Source organism: Misgurnus anguillicaudatus, chromosome 25, assembly GCF_027580225.2.
Source record: "Misgurnus anguillicaudatus chromosome 25, ASM2758022v2, whole genome shotgun sequence".
NCBI classification, from domain to species: Eukaryota; Metazoa; Chordata; class Actinopteri; order Cypriniformes; family Cobitidae; genus Misgurnus; species Misgurnus anguillicaudatus.
Window position 1 is genome coordinate 20,420,035 of NC_073361.2, and position 15,490 is coordinate 20,435,524.

Below are 15,490 nucleotides of genomic sequence, written 5' to 3' on the forward strand. Positions count from 1 at the left end.
TTGTATATGCATATTGTTTAAAATTTAAGGTATAATAATTCTACCTGGAAGTTTTTATCTAAAATCACATAAGCACAAATTATGTAAAGTATTGTTTATACTAAACTACCGAAAGTGTTTTATTTCAACTTGTAGTTCACAGACACAAATACTTCAATAGTAAATTCAATATTCAATCAATATTTATTTTTAGGACTTAAACATTTTTGACTATTGAAGAGGATGTGTAATGCCTCCTTAACAAATACAATGGACAATACTGCAATGAGCACATCAACAACAACAACAAAAAAATAATAATTTTCCAAAAAAAGTAAACATGATGGCAGCATTGTAACTGTAAATATACCAGCGACAAATATAGTGAATCTCTCAAGTCATGTCTTTGAATCTTCTGTACACATAAAAATAGAATAATAATTACATCACTTTATATAATAACAACATCTAGATTTATGAAGAGGATGATCAGTAAAATAAAAAGAGAGTTTGAGCAGAAAAAATACATATTGCACATACACACAAATCCACACATTGAAAGAAATGTCTTGTATTTGGAGACACCTTGATAAAACACTAGCTCATATACAACGACAACACAAGATAAACATAAAGCAGTGGAATGAAGAAGACAGCAAGAAGACTTCGACTAGATGTGTATATTTATGGATTTTATGATCTCTGCCATGAATCTCAGTCCTCCAGTGTACGGAAGGCATTCTGCATGTCCTCAAGAAGTTGGGCGTATTCGGCTTTAATCTTCTCCTCACCTTCTTTGACTGGGTCCTAAAATGCATCAAGATGTATTACTATACTTAAGATTCAAATACAACATAAAGGTGATGGATCAGGTCATGTACCTTGAATTTCATGGAGCTGATCCTGTAGAGGATTTCCCCCATGTGTTCACGGATCATACTCCAAGTGATTCTGTTGTCACTCTGTGCAGTCGTCTCTACAGCATGACGTGCCATGTCATAAAAGGCTATCGTGTTTGACAAGATTCCCACCGTCTTATAAAACGGACAGAATCTGAAATGTACATTGAGTTATTTGTTATTTTTATATAAGCGTAATGTGCTTTTAATGTGTCTTTAACTGTGTAAACGTGAGTTCTCTACCTGTCGTAAGGTGTGTATCCATTTTGCTGCAGAAAATCATCTTTGATCAACTTGGCAACTTCCAGAGTGATCTTATCCGTTTCAGCTAATGAGGCCTATAAAGTGAAAACATTTCAAATGCATATTAACAATGACCATAGCAACAAAGAAAAAGGAATTTGAACCAGGATACTTACCTTTCCCACAAGCTGCACAATCTCAGCTAAGTCCTCCTCCTCCTGCAGGATCTCTTTGGCTTTGGTACGAAGTGGCACGAATTCGGGAAAGTGTTTGTCGTAGTATTCTTCCAGAGCTCGGGTATACTTACTGTAACTGATGAGCCAGTTTACTGAGGGGAAGTGCTTTCTCTGAGCAAGTTTTTTATCCAGACCCCAGAACACTTGGAAGAGTAAGTAGTAATAAATGGGACAATTTCAAGAACGTAATTTATTTGTCTTTAAAAACAGTTTAATTAATTTAATAAATTAATTTTACCCAGCTAAAAATTGTACATAAAATTATGTAATGAACATTCTGTGAAAGTATAACTTTGATATCTTTTATATTGACTTATTGAAATCAAACTTTAATGCTCCTAATCTCATCATTAGTTTATGAGACTTTAGACTGGATTTCACAAACAGGGTCACATTTGTCCTCTTCCAAAAATAATAAAGGAATAAAATAAGCTATACACTGCTAAGGGGCAGCATTATGAGATTGACTATGTATTAAGTATTGGAGTTAGAATGAAATATGCACTTACTTGGACAATACCCAATGTAGCAGAAGTCACAGGATCTGAGAAATCTCCACCAGGGGGCGACACACTGTAATTAAAACAAAAACTGAGCAAGTGGACAAGCATTTTATCCCTTTACTACGGTGGCCCTGAAGTGCAAACCACAACAACAAATTACTAAACAACAACAAATTAAAAAACATTGCAACAAATTAAAAAACAACAACAAATAAAAAAAACACTACAGCAAATTAAAAACCACTACAGCAAATTAAAAACCACTACAACAAAATAAAAAACGAATACAAAATAAAAAACACAACAACAAGTAAAAAAACACTATAGCAAATTAAAAAACACAACTACAAATTATAAAACACTACAACAAGATAAAAACCATAACAAAATAAAAAACACAACAGCAAGTTAAAAAAAACACTACAACAAAATAAAAAACACTATAACAAAATAAAAAACAACTACAAAATAAAAAACACTACAACAAATTAAAAAACACAACTACAAATTAAAAAACACAACAACAAATTAAAAACACAACTACAAATTAAAAAACACAACTACATTAACCTACCGGAAGAGGTAGGTACCAGTGGGCAACATGAGACATCGCTGATTGGACGACACTGCAATTCGGCTTTTGAACCGGAAGTTAATCTTCCTGTAGCGCATTTTTCAAACATGAATGTTACAGATGACCCAAATGTAGCAGCTGCTGGGGCTGGCTAAGGGTACGATCTGGTAACCGCTAACGATAGTAGTAAGCTAACGTTACATCCACAAGCAACGTAGGCATTACACTATTGTTATTAACTTACTCGAAGGTTGTTGGGTGTCTCCGATGATAGATATATCTTTAAGCCTTTTGCCACAGCCGCTGCAAAAGTTCGGGGATGGCTCAACCAGTTCTTTTCCGCAGTTTGGGCAAAACATTTTGCTGTCCTTCCTCCTCTCCAAACCACGAGCTGCAGGAGGAGTGACTTCCGGTTCAAAAGCCGAACTCCAGTGTCGTCCAATCAGCGATGTCTTATGTTGCCCACTGGTACCTACCTCCTCCGGTAGGTTAATTTAGTTGTGTTTTTAATTTGCAGTTGTGTTTTTAATTCGTAGCTGTGTTTTTTCATTTGTTGTAGTGTTTTTTAATTTGTTGTAGTGTTTTTATTTTGTAGTTGTTTTTTATTTTGTTGTAGTGTTTTTTAATTTGTTGTAGTGTTCTTTTTAACTTGCTATTGTGTTTCTTATTTTGTCATGGCTCTTTACTTTGCTGCAGTGTTCTCCATTTTGTAGCTGTGCCTTTAATTTGCTGCAGTGCCCTTCCAACTTGCCGTTGTGCTTTCCATCCTGTTATGGTTTTTTATTTTGTTGTAGTGTTTTCCAATTTGTAGTTGTGTTTTTAATTTGTTGTAGTGTTTTTAATTTGTAATTGTGTTTTTAATTTGCTGTAGTGTTCTTTTAACTTGCTGTTGTGTTTTTTATTTTGTATTTGTTTTTTAATTTGCTGTAGTGTTTTTTTAATTTGTTGTTGTTTTTTGATTTGTTGCAGTGTTTTTTGATTTGTTGTGGTGTTTTTTTTGATTTGTTGTTGTTGTTTGGTGGTTTGTTGTTGTGGTTTGCACTTCAGGGCCACCGTACTTTAATGACTGAAGTCAAACACTAAGACTGGATTTACACTGCAAATCTTGATGCCCAATTTCGTTTTGTTGCCGGTACATGATTTGTTTTTACATCCTGCTTACATAATCTTTTAAAAGCGACTCGTATCCGATATCTGCATTTACACTAAACACTTAGCAAAACAATTCAAGGTAGACATACCAGGAACAGCTTAAACATATATGCAAATATCCATTCGCATATATGCAATGGACATAGACAAAATAATTATACAAGATTATAGAGCTTTATTTCTGTAACAAGACATTATGCCACTAAACGGAGATGTCATCCTCAATTGAGTCATGTAATCACTGGTGGTAACGTAATTTGCAAGCTTCGCATTTTTAATGACGCACGACACGTCTTGAGATGGGAATATTACATTGAAGCCGTAAATGCATGTATCCAATTCATCCAATCAGATTTATTTCCAGATATGAATGAGGCCTTAAACCGATCGGAGAATATCGGATTTTATGCGCTTGGGTGATTTCTGCGAAATTAGACTTATGAGGTGTCATGAAACATTTTGATAAAAAAAGGAAATGCAAAGTAAGAGTATCAAAATAAAAATCTCTTCATGTACTATTTTGCACATGATTTCAAAAGACATCATACAAACCAATTTTGTTTTTTTTTCCACATTTAAAGGGAAAATTTTCATTACCGCAACGTGTCCATGACTGGATTTTGGTTCTTTGACATGGAAATATTTAAATAATTAAAAAATCAAAAAAAGAAAAAGCTTCAGTGCATGTCATACTATAAACATTTACAGTAAAGAAACATGTGGTATTTGGTGACCATTGGTAAATGTTGAGACAATAATAAGGAATATAAATGTGTCCAAGAAATTTTTTCTCATCCTCCACAACAATTTTCAATCATTGTTTAAGCCCTCAAGGAACTATTTTTTTTTTAAATTGTTGGAAGTGACATAATTGACTGTGACACTCAAGATGGCTACCAGGTAACCAGTTCTTATTTTTTCTCTTCAGATATAGGCGTAATTTTGTTTGTCATAGTACCTAGACAACTTTTTAGTTCTCATTACCGAAACATGAGTTTGTAAATGCATATATTTAATGTAATATCTTGTTGCGGTTATGATAATTTTTGATAATGATAATCTAAAAAATGTAAATAATTCTATAGGAAATCTTTTTTAAATCCTCTAAAAATGAGGGTTATAGTAAGTTCAGACCTTAATCTTATATGTGCAAAAAAATAGGCTTCAATGGCTTTTAAAAAAATCTGATGCTGGACACCCAAGTCTGGATTTCGTGAGAATCACCCACTTTCTTCCTGCTTACATGTCTGTGGGTCATATGCAATCTGTGCCACTTGAGGGGAAAATCCGAAAAGAGTAATTTCAAACAGGCATTGTAAATGCAACAAGTCAGGTCTACTTACGCTCCAACAATGCTCACGCTGCCCTCTCTCTCCGGATTACCCAGACATTTAACCCTTCCGGCACGCTCGTAAAACGAAGCCAATCGTGCCCCAAGATAGGCAGGATAACCACTATCTGTGAACGCAAGCACACAGATTTATGTAGCCTATATGCTTCCTGGACCAGGATGATCACATTGTTGTTGTTTGTAATTGGAGAAGTGCGTACCAGCAGGCATCTCAGCCAGACGACCAGAGATCTCCCTTAGAGCTTCTGCCCATCGAGATGTAGAATCAGCCATCATGCTCACATTGTAACCCATGTCTCTGAAATACTCCGACAGTGTGATTCCTGAAAGTACATGAACAACCATACTTGATCATCACAAACATGCTGTTCTATCAGTATAAGTGATTTTGGTGGGAACCGCTTCAACAAACCTGTGTAAATAGACGCTTCTCTGGCAGCTACGGGCATGTTGGACGTGTTGGCAACCAAGGCCGTTCTCTTCATGATGCTCTCCACTTTACCATCAACCTCCATGGTCAGCTATTAGACAAGAGGACTGTCAATCATCCAAGCACTAATCACATTTTGTTTGCTGTTGGTTCAATAGCTATGTTGTTTCTTACCTCAGGGAAATCTCGGAGTACCTCTGACATTTCATTACCACGCTCTCCACAGCCCACGTAGACGATGACGTCACTGTTGGAGTATTTGGACAGGGACTGAGAGATCACGGTTTTACCACAACCGAAAGCACCAGGGATGGCCGTGGTTCCCCCCTGCACACACCTATGGAAGAAAATATTCATATGTATGTCTGACTTTAGATATAAAGGAATAACACACAGGCCCACACATAAACACATGGAGGCATTAGAAATAATCAGAAAAGTGAGCTTGTCGTCACAGATACTTGTATTAGATGTCTAAAATTGATCAAACCTGGTTCGTGTATAAAAATTTGGTATAGTGACCTTCCTCCTATCAGACTTGCTAAAAAGGGGACATTGGATGGTAAGCAATAGCCATAGTGGGATTATTAATTTATCCCTCTATCAAAGCAATGTGTACCTTAAAGGCGGGTGCATGATTTTTGAAAAACACTTTGGAAAAGGGAGTCAGGCCAAGTACCAAAACACACTTAGCCAATCAGCAGTAAGGGTCATGTATAATAACCCACATCGTTGCCTGGGTTGTGTATGTGTGGGGCGGGTCTATCAAAAGAAGGTCCAGATTCTATTGAGGTAGGGGCGTGTTTGTTTAGGTGATTTCAAATGTCAACATTGCTTTCAGATTTTGTATAAAGCATGTCAGCATGTGATTTTTAAACAGAGCACAACTGTGACTCACGGAAATAGGGCGTCCAGTACCCGCTGCCCAGTCAGCAATGGATGATTGGCAGGAAGTTTCTCAGTGACAGGACGGACCTGACGCACTGGCCACACCTGCACCATGGTGAACTTCTCCTTCACACCTTCAAACTCCAACTCCAACACTACATCCTAACAAACACACATACACACACTTTGACATCCATCACAGAGTTAATCTAATTTTACTATTATTTAAAGAAATCAAGCTGTTGCTTGTCTTACTGAGACATCATAGTTGCCAGGTGGAGCCAAGTATGTGACAGTTCCCCGGCTTTTGGGAGGCAACATGATTTTGTGTTTTATAAGTGAGTTTTCAAACACCGTGCCATAGATATCACCACCTGTGATGTGACTGCCAGCCTGTGATGAAAAACATTTTTTTTTTGGATCATTAAAAATTGGGAATATCAATGTATTTTTAGTTTTTAGTTTGAGTTTTTTATCCTCTCTCTGACCGTTGGAAACTGGGAATTTTTGGTGCTGTTTTTTTAAGCTTACTATGTCAATGCACTTTCATTCCCTTAAAGAGGACATTTCACAAATACTTTTTTAAGATGTCAAATAAAACTTTGGTGTCCCCAGAGTATGCAAGTGAAGTTCTAGCTCAAAATATCATATAGATAAATTATTTAGCATGATAAAGGTAAATTTTCACACCACTTTGTAGGTGTGAGCACCTTTAAAATGCGAATGAGCTGTTCTCTGCACTAAATGGCAGTGCTGTGGTTGGATAGTGCAGATTAAGGGGCGGTATTATCCCCTTCTGACATCACAAGGGGGCCAAATTTTAATGACCTATTTTCAGACATGCTTGCAGAGAATGATTTAACCAAACTAAGGTACTGGGTTGATCTTTTTCATATTTGCTAGGTTGATAGAAGCACTGGGGACCCAATTATAGCACATAAACATGGAAAAGACTTGAAAAGAAGATTTTCATGATATGTCCCCTTTAATGTTAAATAAGCCACTTACACGTAAGCTCTTGAATGGAGTGAATTCCCATTTCAGGTCACGGTTAAGGGCACCGATGTTGACACCTCTGGGAATGTAGATGCTTTTGGTGAGGTCATTAATGTCTTTGAGGGGACGCTGAATACCATCAAAGATGGAACCCATGATTCCCGGTCCCAACTCCACAGAGAGTGGTTTCCCGGTACGCAGGACAGGGTCACCGACAGACACACCAGCTGATGATGGCTCAGGAAAACTGCTATACTATTTGCAATACTGTTTAACAGATTCAACACACTGTGCTTAACAGCAAGTATATCAATTCATTATTTTTATGAATCAACCGTATGGACTTTATTTAGCACGAATTTACATTAACATATAATCAAATATGATAAAAAAGTATATGGCGTGGCTTCCGAGGGGAGGGCTCTGAGTTTTGAATATAAGCACGAACGCAGAGTACTCCAGCGTCCTTAACTGAGATAGATATACAAGCCAAAAGTGAGGTGATGGGGTGGAGGAGGGATGCTGCAAAAACATGGGATAGAGGTGAGGGACGGCTATATTGTATATGGAGACCTCTTCGCTCTGATTGGTTGGATAACATGAATATGCTTCTCCTGAACGTAGTAAAACAAACTTCTTAAGAGTACAGAAAAGTCACAAGAAGAGTTAATGAGAAAACGGCTCATGTTTGTGTGCCTGTAGCTACATATAGGCCACACAAAATAGAATGCTAATACTAAACAGAATACAAATCTGTTATTTTCAAAGCGTTTAAAGGATACAGGTCTCTTCATACACCTGAATGGTGGCCATGTCACCCTCCAGTCTTATAATCTCTCCCACAAGCTCACTGTGGCCCACACGCACCAGTTCATACATGGCAGCTCCTGCCATACTGGTAGCTGTCACCACTACAAACACAAGTATTGGGTTAGTAAAAAAATGGCATCTACACAATGGCTTGTGGGCAGCTAAAATGTTTTTCACAGAAATGTTTATGCACAATGTTATGACATGAGAAAATCTAAACCATTACAACTTAGATTATAAAACACATGACATCTTGGTTTTTTTACTAACCAGGTCCAGACACGCCATGCACGTATCCAAATTGTCCCTCTTGCTCCTCATCTCGGATCTTGGGCAACTTGGAAAAGTCCATTTTGAATGTGTCTGATGCAAAAAGAGGTAAAAAAGACAAATAATAAATTAAAAAGTTGTCCAATTAATCAAATCCTCACATTTTCAGATTTTTAGATAGTATTATATCTATGTATTATCAGCATTATGAGAACCGTCTTTTATGCTTATATTAATATTTTTTTCTTATTTTATTATATCTGAAAAATCTGTATTAGTTAAAAAGTCAACTGCTGTGCGACAACTGTGTAAAACCATATTTATACATGATACATTTACAGACCATTGCCACATGACCAGGGCACATGACACAAAAGGAAACTATGAGAGGAAGTAAGGAAAAGATACAATTTAGCAAATCTGGAAAACTGGTGTTCATAAGTTATTCATAATGTGTTATAAAAACAAATCTTTAAGCAAATCCTTTTAAGTTAAGGTCCTCCAGACAATAAAACTGCCCCATACATAAAACCACAAAATTCATTATAATAGATTTATACCATGCATTATATTATGTGCTATATTCTCTCAAGAGGAAGCACTCTAACTTCAAGGTTTATTTGAATTTACAACACGTGATACTCATATGACATTTGGACAGCTCTATCTGATATTACATTTGTTATGATTCATGGAACATAATGAGTAAACAAAAAAGAAAATTGGATAGCCCACAGGAAAACAAGACGTGGAAAACGAAGGCATTTGTGTCTTAAAGCCTAATAAACTGCCTACATACCAATCATGTTAAGCATACTGCTGCATCAAAGCCAGGACTGAAACATTATTATTTTAAAAATGCACGAGTTATTTAATAGTAATCGTAAATGTTGTAGTTTCTGTTTTTGCACGCGAGATCGAGATGCACGGAGATGCTGGATGATCACATGATCGTGATGATGTTCATCTTTATATATGACCTTTGCCGCAGACCTAGTATGAATTGTCTAGGATTTGTGGCCAGATCGACATCATGGTGGTCAGATTAATAAAAATTAAAACATTTTAACGACGTTTTCTCTGGGTATTGGTTTATCCCGTCTGTGCCATCTTTTGGATACAACGCAGGATGCGCCCAACGCAGAAGCAGTGATTCGGCCTCAAGGACACAATGTACATTAAAACAAATAAGATTGCATTAACATAATAACTATTAATTTATCAATTATCTGTAAACGCGACCTGGGAATTATTTTCTAATCAAAATATTTTAAATATTGAACCTAAGCGATACATTGCGAATGCACGCATGAATCCTAACATGACAATTACCGTAAAAATAATTAAATACCTCAGACAACGAGACAGTCCTGTGTCCAGTACAAGGGTCCAAAAGATCTATTTTGTAAGATGATGAGTGAGCTAGGAGAAAAGTCAGCTGACTTCATTCAGTCGAGCGCTGACGACAGAGCCCGTTCTCCCTCTGCAAACTGAACAGCGCGTGCTGAAAACACCACATCGCCCCCTGCTGTGTCCAAGAGATTTCTGTGAATTTTAAGTTTTGTGTGGATTTTTTGTGTGGATTTTAGCCAATAAAGGTTAAGTTTTTGAGTATGCATAACATAAAGTGTTTTGTAAGCATTAAAATTATCAACTATAGATACGCATTTACATTAAATGTTGTGTTGAACTGTATTGTACATTAATTGTTTTACTATTACTGGAAGGAAAGAAGAAAAAATATTTAGTAGATTACCCCTAAAAATCATGCCATGCTAATTACATTTCACTCCAGTGTATTTATTTAACCTTCCACATATTTTCTACAGCAGTTAATTATCTTTACATTGACACCCAATGCACGGGCCATCTTCTTATATATTCCAATGGTGTGTTTTATTTAGATTTTTCTGATTATCTTATTTTAAATTTTTTTATAAAGATAGACTTGTATTTTCGGAACGTCACATCCCGTTTTTCTACTTCCTGTTACTTCTAGTTGTCAGTGGTGAAGGTTGACAAGAACCAGCCTCCCCGAGACAGCGTTGCCAAGTCCTCATATTTCAGGAAACAGCAACTATTTATTGTTGGGAGATCGTAAGTGTATTTCAAAGCATTTAATGTGTGTTCATATCTAGCTAAATGTACTTCGTAAATAATAATATTTTCAAAATATTTTTCTGTAAATCTTTCAGTAGCTTACAGATCTTGAACTTGAGCTATTTGGGGTGATTTGATCAAGAAGACCTGGCAACCACCGGCCCCAGCACAGAGGCAAATGCGGACTGCTTAGCTCCTTTGCTAGCAACATACATGTGGAGGGGATCACATCCCAAACTCTGCCCAATTTCCCCTTTAGACCGCCAAATATCGCCACCTTCCCCTCTAGCCCTCACAACAAACGCGTTTTCTTCAACATGAAAGGGTGAGTAAACGCACCGGAAAGGGTCTTTTCTCCACAAGTAAAGTTTTTCCCTTCTGTGTTCTCTCTTTTTTCCAGCAGGGGGGTAGTAGAGTTGGTCAAATGCTAGCTGCTAGCTCTCTACGCGCTTTAGGTGTTGAAGAGATATTTGCGCCGCAGTTTTCACACCCAGTTCTTCCCTCGCATTTTTTCTTTCATACCCTGAAAAACGTCTTTAAACCTCATACGTTCTGTATAGATTATCCAAACTCCGCGGCAGGACAAATGGCACGAGTTAGTTTCGTGCCAAACTGGATCGTGTGTCGAATCTAAATCCGAAAATGTTGAGTCAGTCTCCAAGTTGCTATCTTGGTTAGCCAGCCACGCTTGTATTTCTCCGTGATATGAAGGCTTTTATAAATGCCGGTACTTTGTACATTAAAGCTGCTGTTTTTGTCCTTTATTTAAATGATTAAATGTAGGTGTGACACACGTGATGGAGTGTACCGTGCCTTTGCAAATGACACTTAAGTTTACAGGGTGAAGACACTTCATGGGTTTATATGTCTGTTTGAATTTTGTCGGATGATGTAAATGTGACAACCAAATCATTGTGTGTGCACTTAACCATGTCGCCAAAGGCAAAAAAACAATATGAGTTATATTGTCTCTTTTAAACAACTTTATCTAAAATCGTCCCTACAGTATTTTTTCAAATTAAATCAACACCATCTCGCATATTTATCACTCACAGATTACATCTGGTATTTGTATGTAGCCTGTTGTCCAGAAAGAATAAAATACACTTTATTATTTGAAGCAATGCATTGCGATTATTGTGAGTCATGGGCTTTTGTTTTTGTTTAGTACTTGTAAGTGTGTGTCAGGGGGGCATCCTCCATATTTAGGATCCGTTTTATTTGCATCTGTCATCTCATCCCGCCGCTGCCTGTCCGAGTGGCGTGGTGATCACGTGATCGGCAGCTGTTATGTCAATGCTGGGCTAAAGCATGCCGCACTCCTAAAAATACAACTGTCTTATAAAGTGAACAACTGATGATTTGCTGTTTTCATAAATTGGCCAAAGAAATTACATACTTTTAATGTGTGTGAATTGTTTGAATGTCACTGAACTGTCACTGTTTGAAGTGACACTGAAGAGACTGTGCTTGACACATGGGTATTAAACAGGTAGTTGACTATTCTGCTTTTGTTCTAGTAGCCGGATTGAGTTGGGGGACGTTACTCCCCACAACATTAAACAATTGAAGCGTCTGAATCAAGTGATATTCCCTGTCAGCTACAATGACAAGTTTTACAAAGATGTTCTGGAGGTAGGAGAGCTCGCCAAGCTAGGTAAGAAACCAAACTTTGGTCCACCTAATAATACTTTTCGAAATAACCTGTGCAGTTTTTCATAGGGAAATGCTAACCATTCAAATATTTTACAGCGTACTTCAATGACATTGCAGTCGGTGCCGTATGCTGTAGAGTGGATCATTCTCAGAACCAGAAGCGACTCTACATCATGACATTGGGCTGCCTAGCACCTTACCGCAGACTTGGCATAGGTAAGATCACTTTTCTGTATGTTTTTGGAATGGTCACGTCACACGCATTTTTAAATGCATGTGTGTATATGGGTCATTCTAGAGAAAAGGTGGAATTCGGGTGATGGAAATTTGCTTAAATGAACTTCTTTCAACATACCCAAAACTTCTTTAATAGCATTAATTCACTTGTCAAATCTATAAATCCGCAAAACGGGGAGCTTAATCTATTTTTAATTTTTAATACATTTTAATAAAGAATCTGTGAGTCCTTTATTTGTCATTGGTGTTACCTGTGATTTAAACAACATTAATGTTGATACTAAATATTTTTTTCTCATTACAGCTTGTGTATTTAGTTAAAGTTTGAGTAGAGGAATGATAACAGCAAGAAAAATAATTGATTATTAATATTTGTTTAATTAAATTCTTCATCTTTACCCAGCATTGTAAGAAATTATTTGATTCTCAGTTTGACTTTTTTCTTTAAAACCAACAAAAACAAAAATATTCAACCAAAAAGGCTTTGATGCAAAGACTGAAGTATCAACAATGTCTTGCATCCCATATCAACAACAAAATATTACTATAAAAATACAAGAAAATACATTCATAACACCAAAACTTGGTTTAACACCAATGAAATAATGTAACACCAATGACACAATGTAACACCAATGACAAAATTAGAATATAATAATAAACAATGAATATGATAAAACGTACAAACTTTCATAAAATTTTCCATCTTGTTTTGTTTTTATGCTTTTATGTTGGTCAGTCAAAGGAATAGAGTAGAGATTCTTAGATATATCATGATATTTTAGACAAATAAGGTAAGACATCTCAAAAACCTTTTGCCTTCCTCCACTGCACTTCTTTCACTGACCTCTTGACCCATGAAAAAATTCAAAAAGCTGATGCATTGTTTCAAAATAAAGGTGCTTTGGGTAGGGCAACACCAATGACATAAATTTGGGGGACAAATATTTATTTGATATTATTCATATTAATAGTGTATTTTTCCCATTTCAGTGTTGTAGTAAATTCATACAGGGGTAAAGGTACATGTAAATTAAATTTGTTTTATAAAAAACATGGTTTTAAATAATAAGTACACAGTTCAACTTCCATGTATGATCAAAGGGACAGGGCAATTTTCAGAACCAGACATTTAAAAAAAAGTTTAAAAAAAGGAAAAAAAAGAAAATGAAATAAACTCTCTCATCATTTTAAGGACAGTCTATATTTATTAAATATATATCATTATGTGATTATTGGGTCAAATTAAATGATTAAGGAGTCTGCAAAAGCAAGGGACAAGCATTTCCACCTTTTTTGTAGAATGACCCATATGTGTATTAGTCAAATTCGAGATTGATGGGTAATGCTTTGGATTTTGTTATTTGGTACTAATATTTGTCGTGTTTGTTTGAAGGAACAAAAATGCTGAACCATGTGTTGAACATTTGTGAGAAGGATGGCACTTTTGACAACATTTACCTGTAAGTCTGGAGAAAACAACTTTATGCTGCAAATTTAATTTCTTAAAACCAATATATGGAATAGTCTGTATTTATTTTTTCCTTGTGCTTTCCACAGTCACGTGCAGATTAGCAACGAGTCTGCAATTGACTTCTACCAGAAATTTGGCTTTGAGATCATCGAGACAAAAAAGAACTATTATAAGAGAATAGAGCCTGCAGATGCCCACGTTCTTCAGAAAAGCTTACGTAGCCCATGTGCGCCCCCCGCAGGAGAGCTACAGAAAGCCGACTAGGGGTTGAAGCAGACTCGGATTGGTCTATTCCCCAAATGGAACTGTAACAGATGCCCCAGGGTTGACACACTCACCACTTTTTTCAGAGGACATTTGAGACAGAAAAGTCAATGACATATTTGCTGCATTTATCGTGCAAAAACAGTAGTCCCCCCAAATTTGCATTTTTTGTTTCTTTATTTAGAGAGTTGAAATTAAATGGAGGTTTTCAAGCAGAATCCATAAGTGCTCCAAAAAGCTGCTGACTGGTGAAGGTTATGTTTGCAAAGCATACTGTTTGCATTTGTTTTAGATTTGTTTAAAGGTAAGGGGACATAGCTTTGCTTGGACAAAACAATAGAACTAAAGAGGTAAAGTCTTTCTCAATATGACAGTTGCTGACTCAAGATGTCCCACCTGGCAGACCTTGGAGTAATTGTTCGAATCGTCAGTCGACATGGAATCCGATCACCCCACTACTAAGCCCTCGGACGCACGGCAAGGGAATCTACTGGTGGCTGAGACGTCCTGTTTTACCATACAGGCAATATGCAATGTTAGGGTGTTGCATGTGATGCAACGTCTCCTGTGATGTCAGCCGCCTCATTCTGTCTCGAGGTAAAGCCAGTGAGGAAAAGGAGCACAGAGCCCCCTCGAACAAGAGAGTGGGGTAAACTGTTTGGGTATGCGGGAGGTTAAGGGGAGTAAACTCCACTTGTTTGTGAATGTTTTTTTCCAGCCCATTATTTAATATCCCCCATTTTTTTAAATTGTGGATTGAGTCTGAACTTTTTCTGGGGTTTGCTATAATGCTGCTGGTGAGATGTAATGCTTTTAGACAGCAAACAGTAATGGCTTTTATGGGCCTTGACGGTTATGTTGAATGTGGTTCTGTAGTCATTTTTAAACCACCAAGTTAGAGTTCAGTACTGTTTGAAAGGTTTCATCTGAGTGTTTATAAATTTGTATCTTAGTTTCTCACACTTGCAAGCAGAACCAAACTAATTCTACTAATGTTACGTTTCAGTGATGTTCACTGATTACCACCTGTTTCCCATACACAATGTGGGAGTGTTGCTACAAGTTATTTATATGGGACTTAAAAATCCAGATCCCAGGAAAAGCCCAGACTCAGTGCATGCCAGGGGAGACGTGCCATCTCCATTGTAGTTAAAGCATGTTTTTGGTTCCTCCTTTCTTTGAAAAATTTTATCTTTTTCTGGAGCTCTATATTGTATGACTTTTAAACCTCTAAATAAAAAATACTATTTGCATTATTTTTCATGATGTTTCATTACAGATACCAACACAATACTGCGTTATTTCAGTGTTGTTTAATTTCAAACAACTCTATTCTGTATGTGCTTTTTCACAGGACGTACCATAATATTTTAATATTTAATAAAATTGTGAGTGGGTTTAAAAATTAGCTTACAAAGTTCACAATGC

The 15,490-nt window shown here is 36.6% G+C and overlaps 2 protein-coding genes across 3 annotated transcripts; one reads left to right on the forward strand and one right to left on the reverse strand.

Annotated features, from left to right (window-relative positions):
* Positions 1-160: 160 nt before the first annotated feature.
* On the reverse strand, positions 161-9,152 carry atp6v1ab (ATPase H+ transporting V1 subunit Ab). Its single transcript, XM_073863951.1, has 15 exons — positions 9,131-9,152; positions 8,332-8,424; positions 8,034-8,162; positions 7,264-7,478; positions 6,511-6,648; positions 6,266-6,417; positions 5,542-5,704; positions 5,350-5,458; positions 5,138-5,260; positions 4,930-5,044; positions 1,865-1,930; positions 1,298-1,499; positions 1,122-1,216; positions 861-1,032; positions 161-786 (listed from the first exon to the last, which is right to left on the reverse strand). Exons 1-15 carry the CDS (start codon positions 9,144-9,146, stop codon positions 694-696), a joined length of 1,881 nt encoding a protein of 626 aa, XP_073720052.1. The 5' UTR covers positions 9,147-9,152; the 3' UTR covers positions 161-693.
* A 1,171-nt stretch (positions 9,153-10,323) lies between these two features.
* Positions 10,324-15,318, forward strand: naa50 (N-alpha-acetyltransferase 50, NatE catalytic subunit). Of its 2 annotated transcripts, none has more exons than XM_055182111.2 (6): positions 10,324-10,428; positions 10,527-10,756; positions 11,955-12,088; positions 12,184-12,303; positions 13,721-13,787; positions 13,885-15,318. In XM_055182111.2, the coding sequence occupies exons 2-6, from the start codon at positions 10,749-10,751 to the stop codon at positions 14,060-14,062; spliced, it is 507 nt and encodes a 168-aa protein (XP_055038086.1). In that variant the 5' UTR covers positions 10,324-10,428; positions 10,527-10,748; the 3' UTR covers positions 14,063-15,318. The 2 variants fall into 2 exon arrangements, with proteins under 2 accessions (XP_055038086.1, XP_055038085.1); XM_055182110.2 differs by having other exon boundaries at positions 10,328-10,428; positions 11,952-12,088.
* Positions 15,319-15,490: the final 172 nt, after the last annotated feature.

What these genes read in the sequence shown, in the direction of transcription:
- atp6v1ab (XM_073863951.1), bottom strand. An exon ending in ACATTGGGTATTGTCCAAGT is followed by an intron (nt 1,500 to 1,864) that starts AAGTGCATATTT and finishes ACTCTTCCAAGT; the next exon opens with GTTCTGGGGTCTGGATAAAA. An exon ending in TTGTGCAGCTTGTGGGAAAG is followed by an intron (nt 1,217 to 1,297) that starts GTAAGTATCCTG and finishes TTCACTTTATAG; the next exon opens with GCCTCATTAGCTGAAACGGA.
- naa50 (XM_055182110.2), top strand. An exon ending in TTACCGCAGACTTGGCATAG is followed by an intron (nt 12,304 to 13,720) that starts GTAAGATCACTT and finishes GTTTGTTTGAAG; the next exon opens with GAACAAAAATGCTGAACCAT. An exon ending in ACTTTTGACAACATTTACCT is followed by an intron (nt 13,788 to 13,884) that starts GTAAGTCTGGAG and finishes TGCTTTCCACAG; the next exon opens with TCACGTGCAGATTAGCAACG.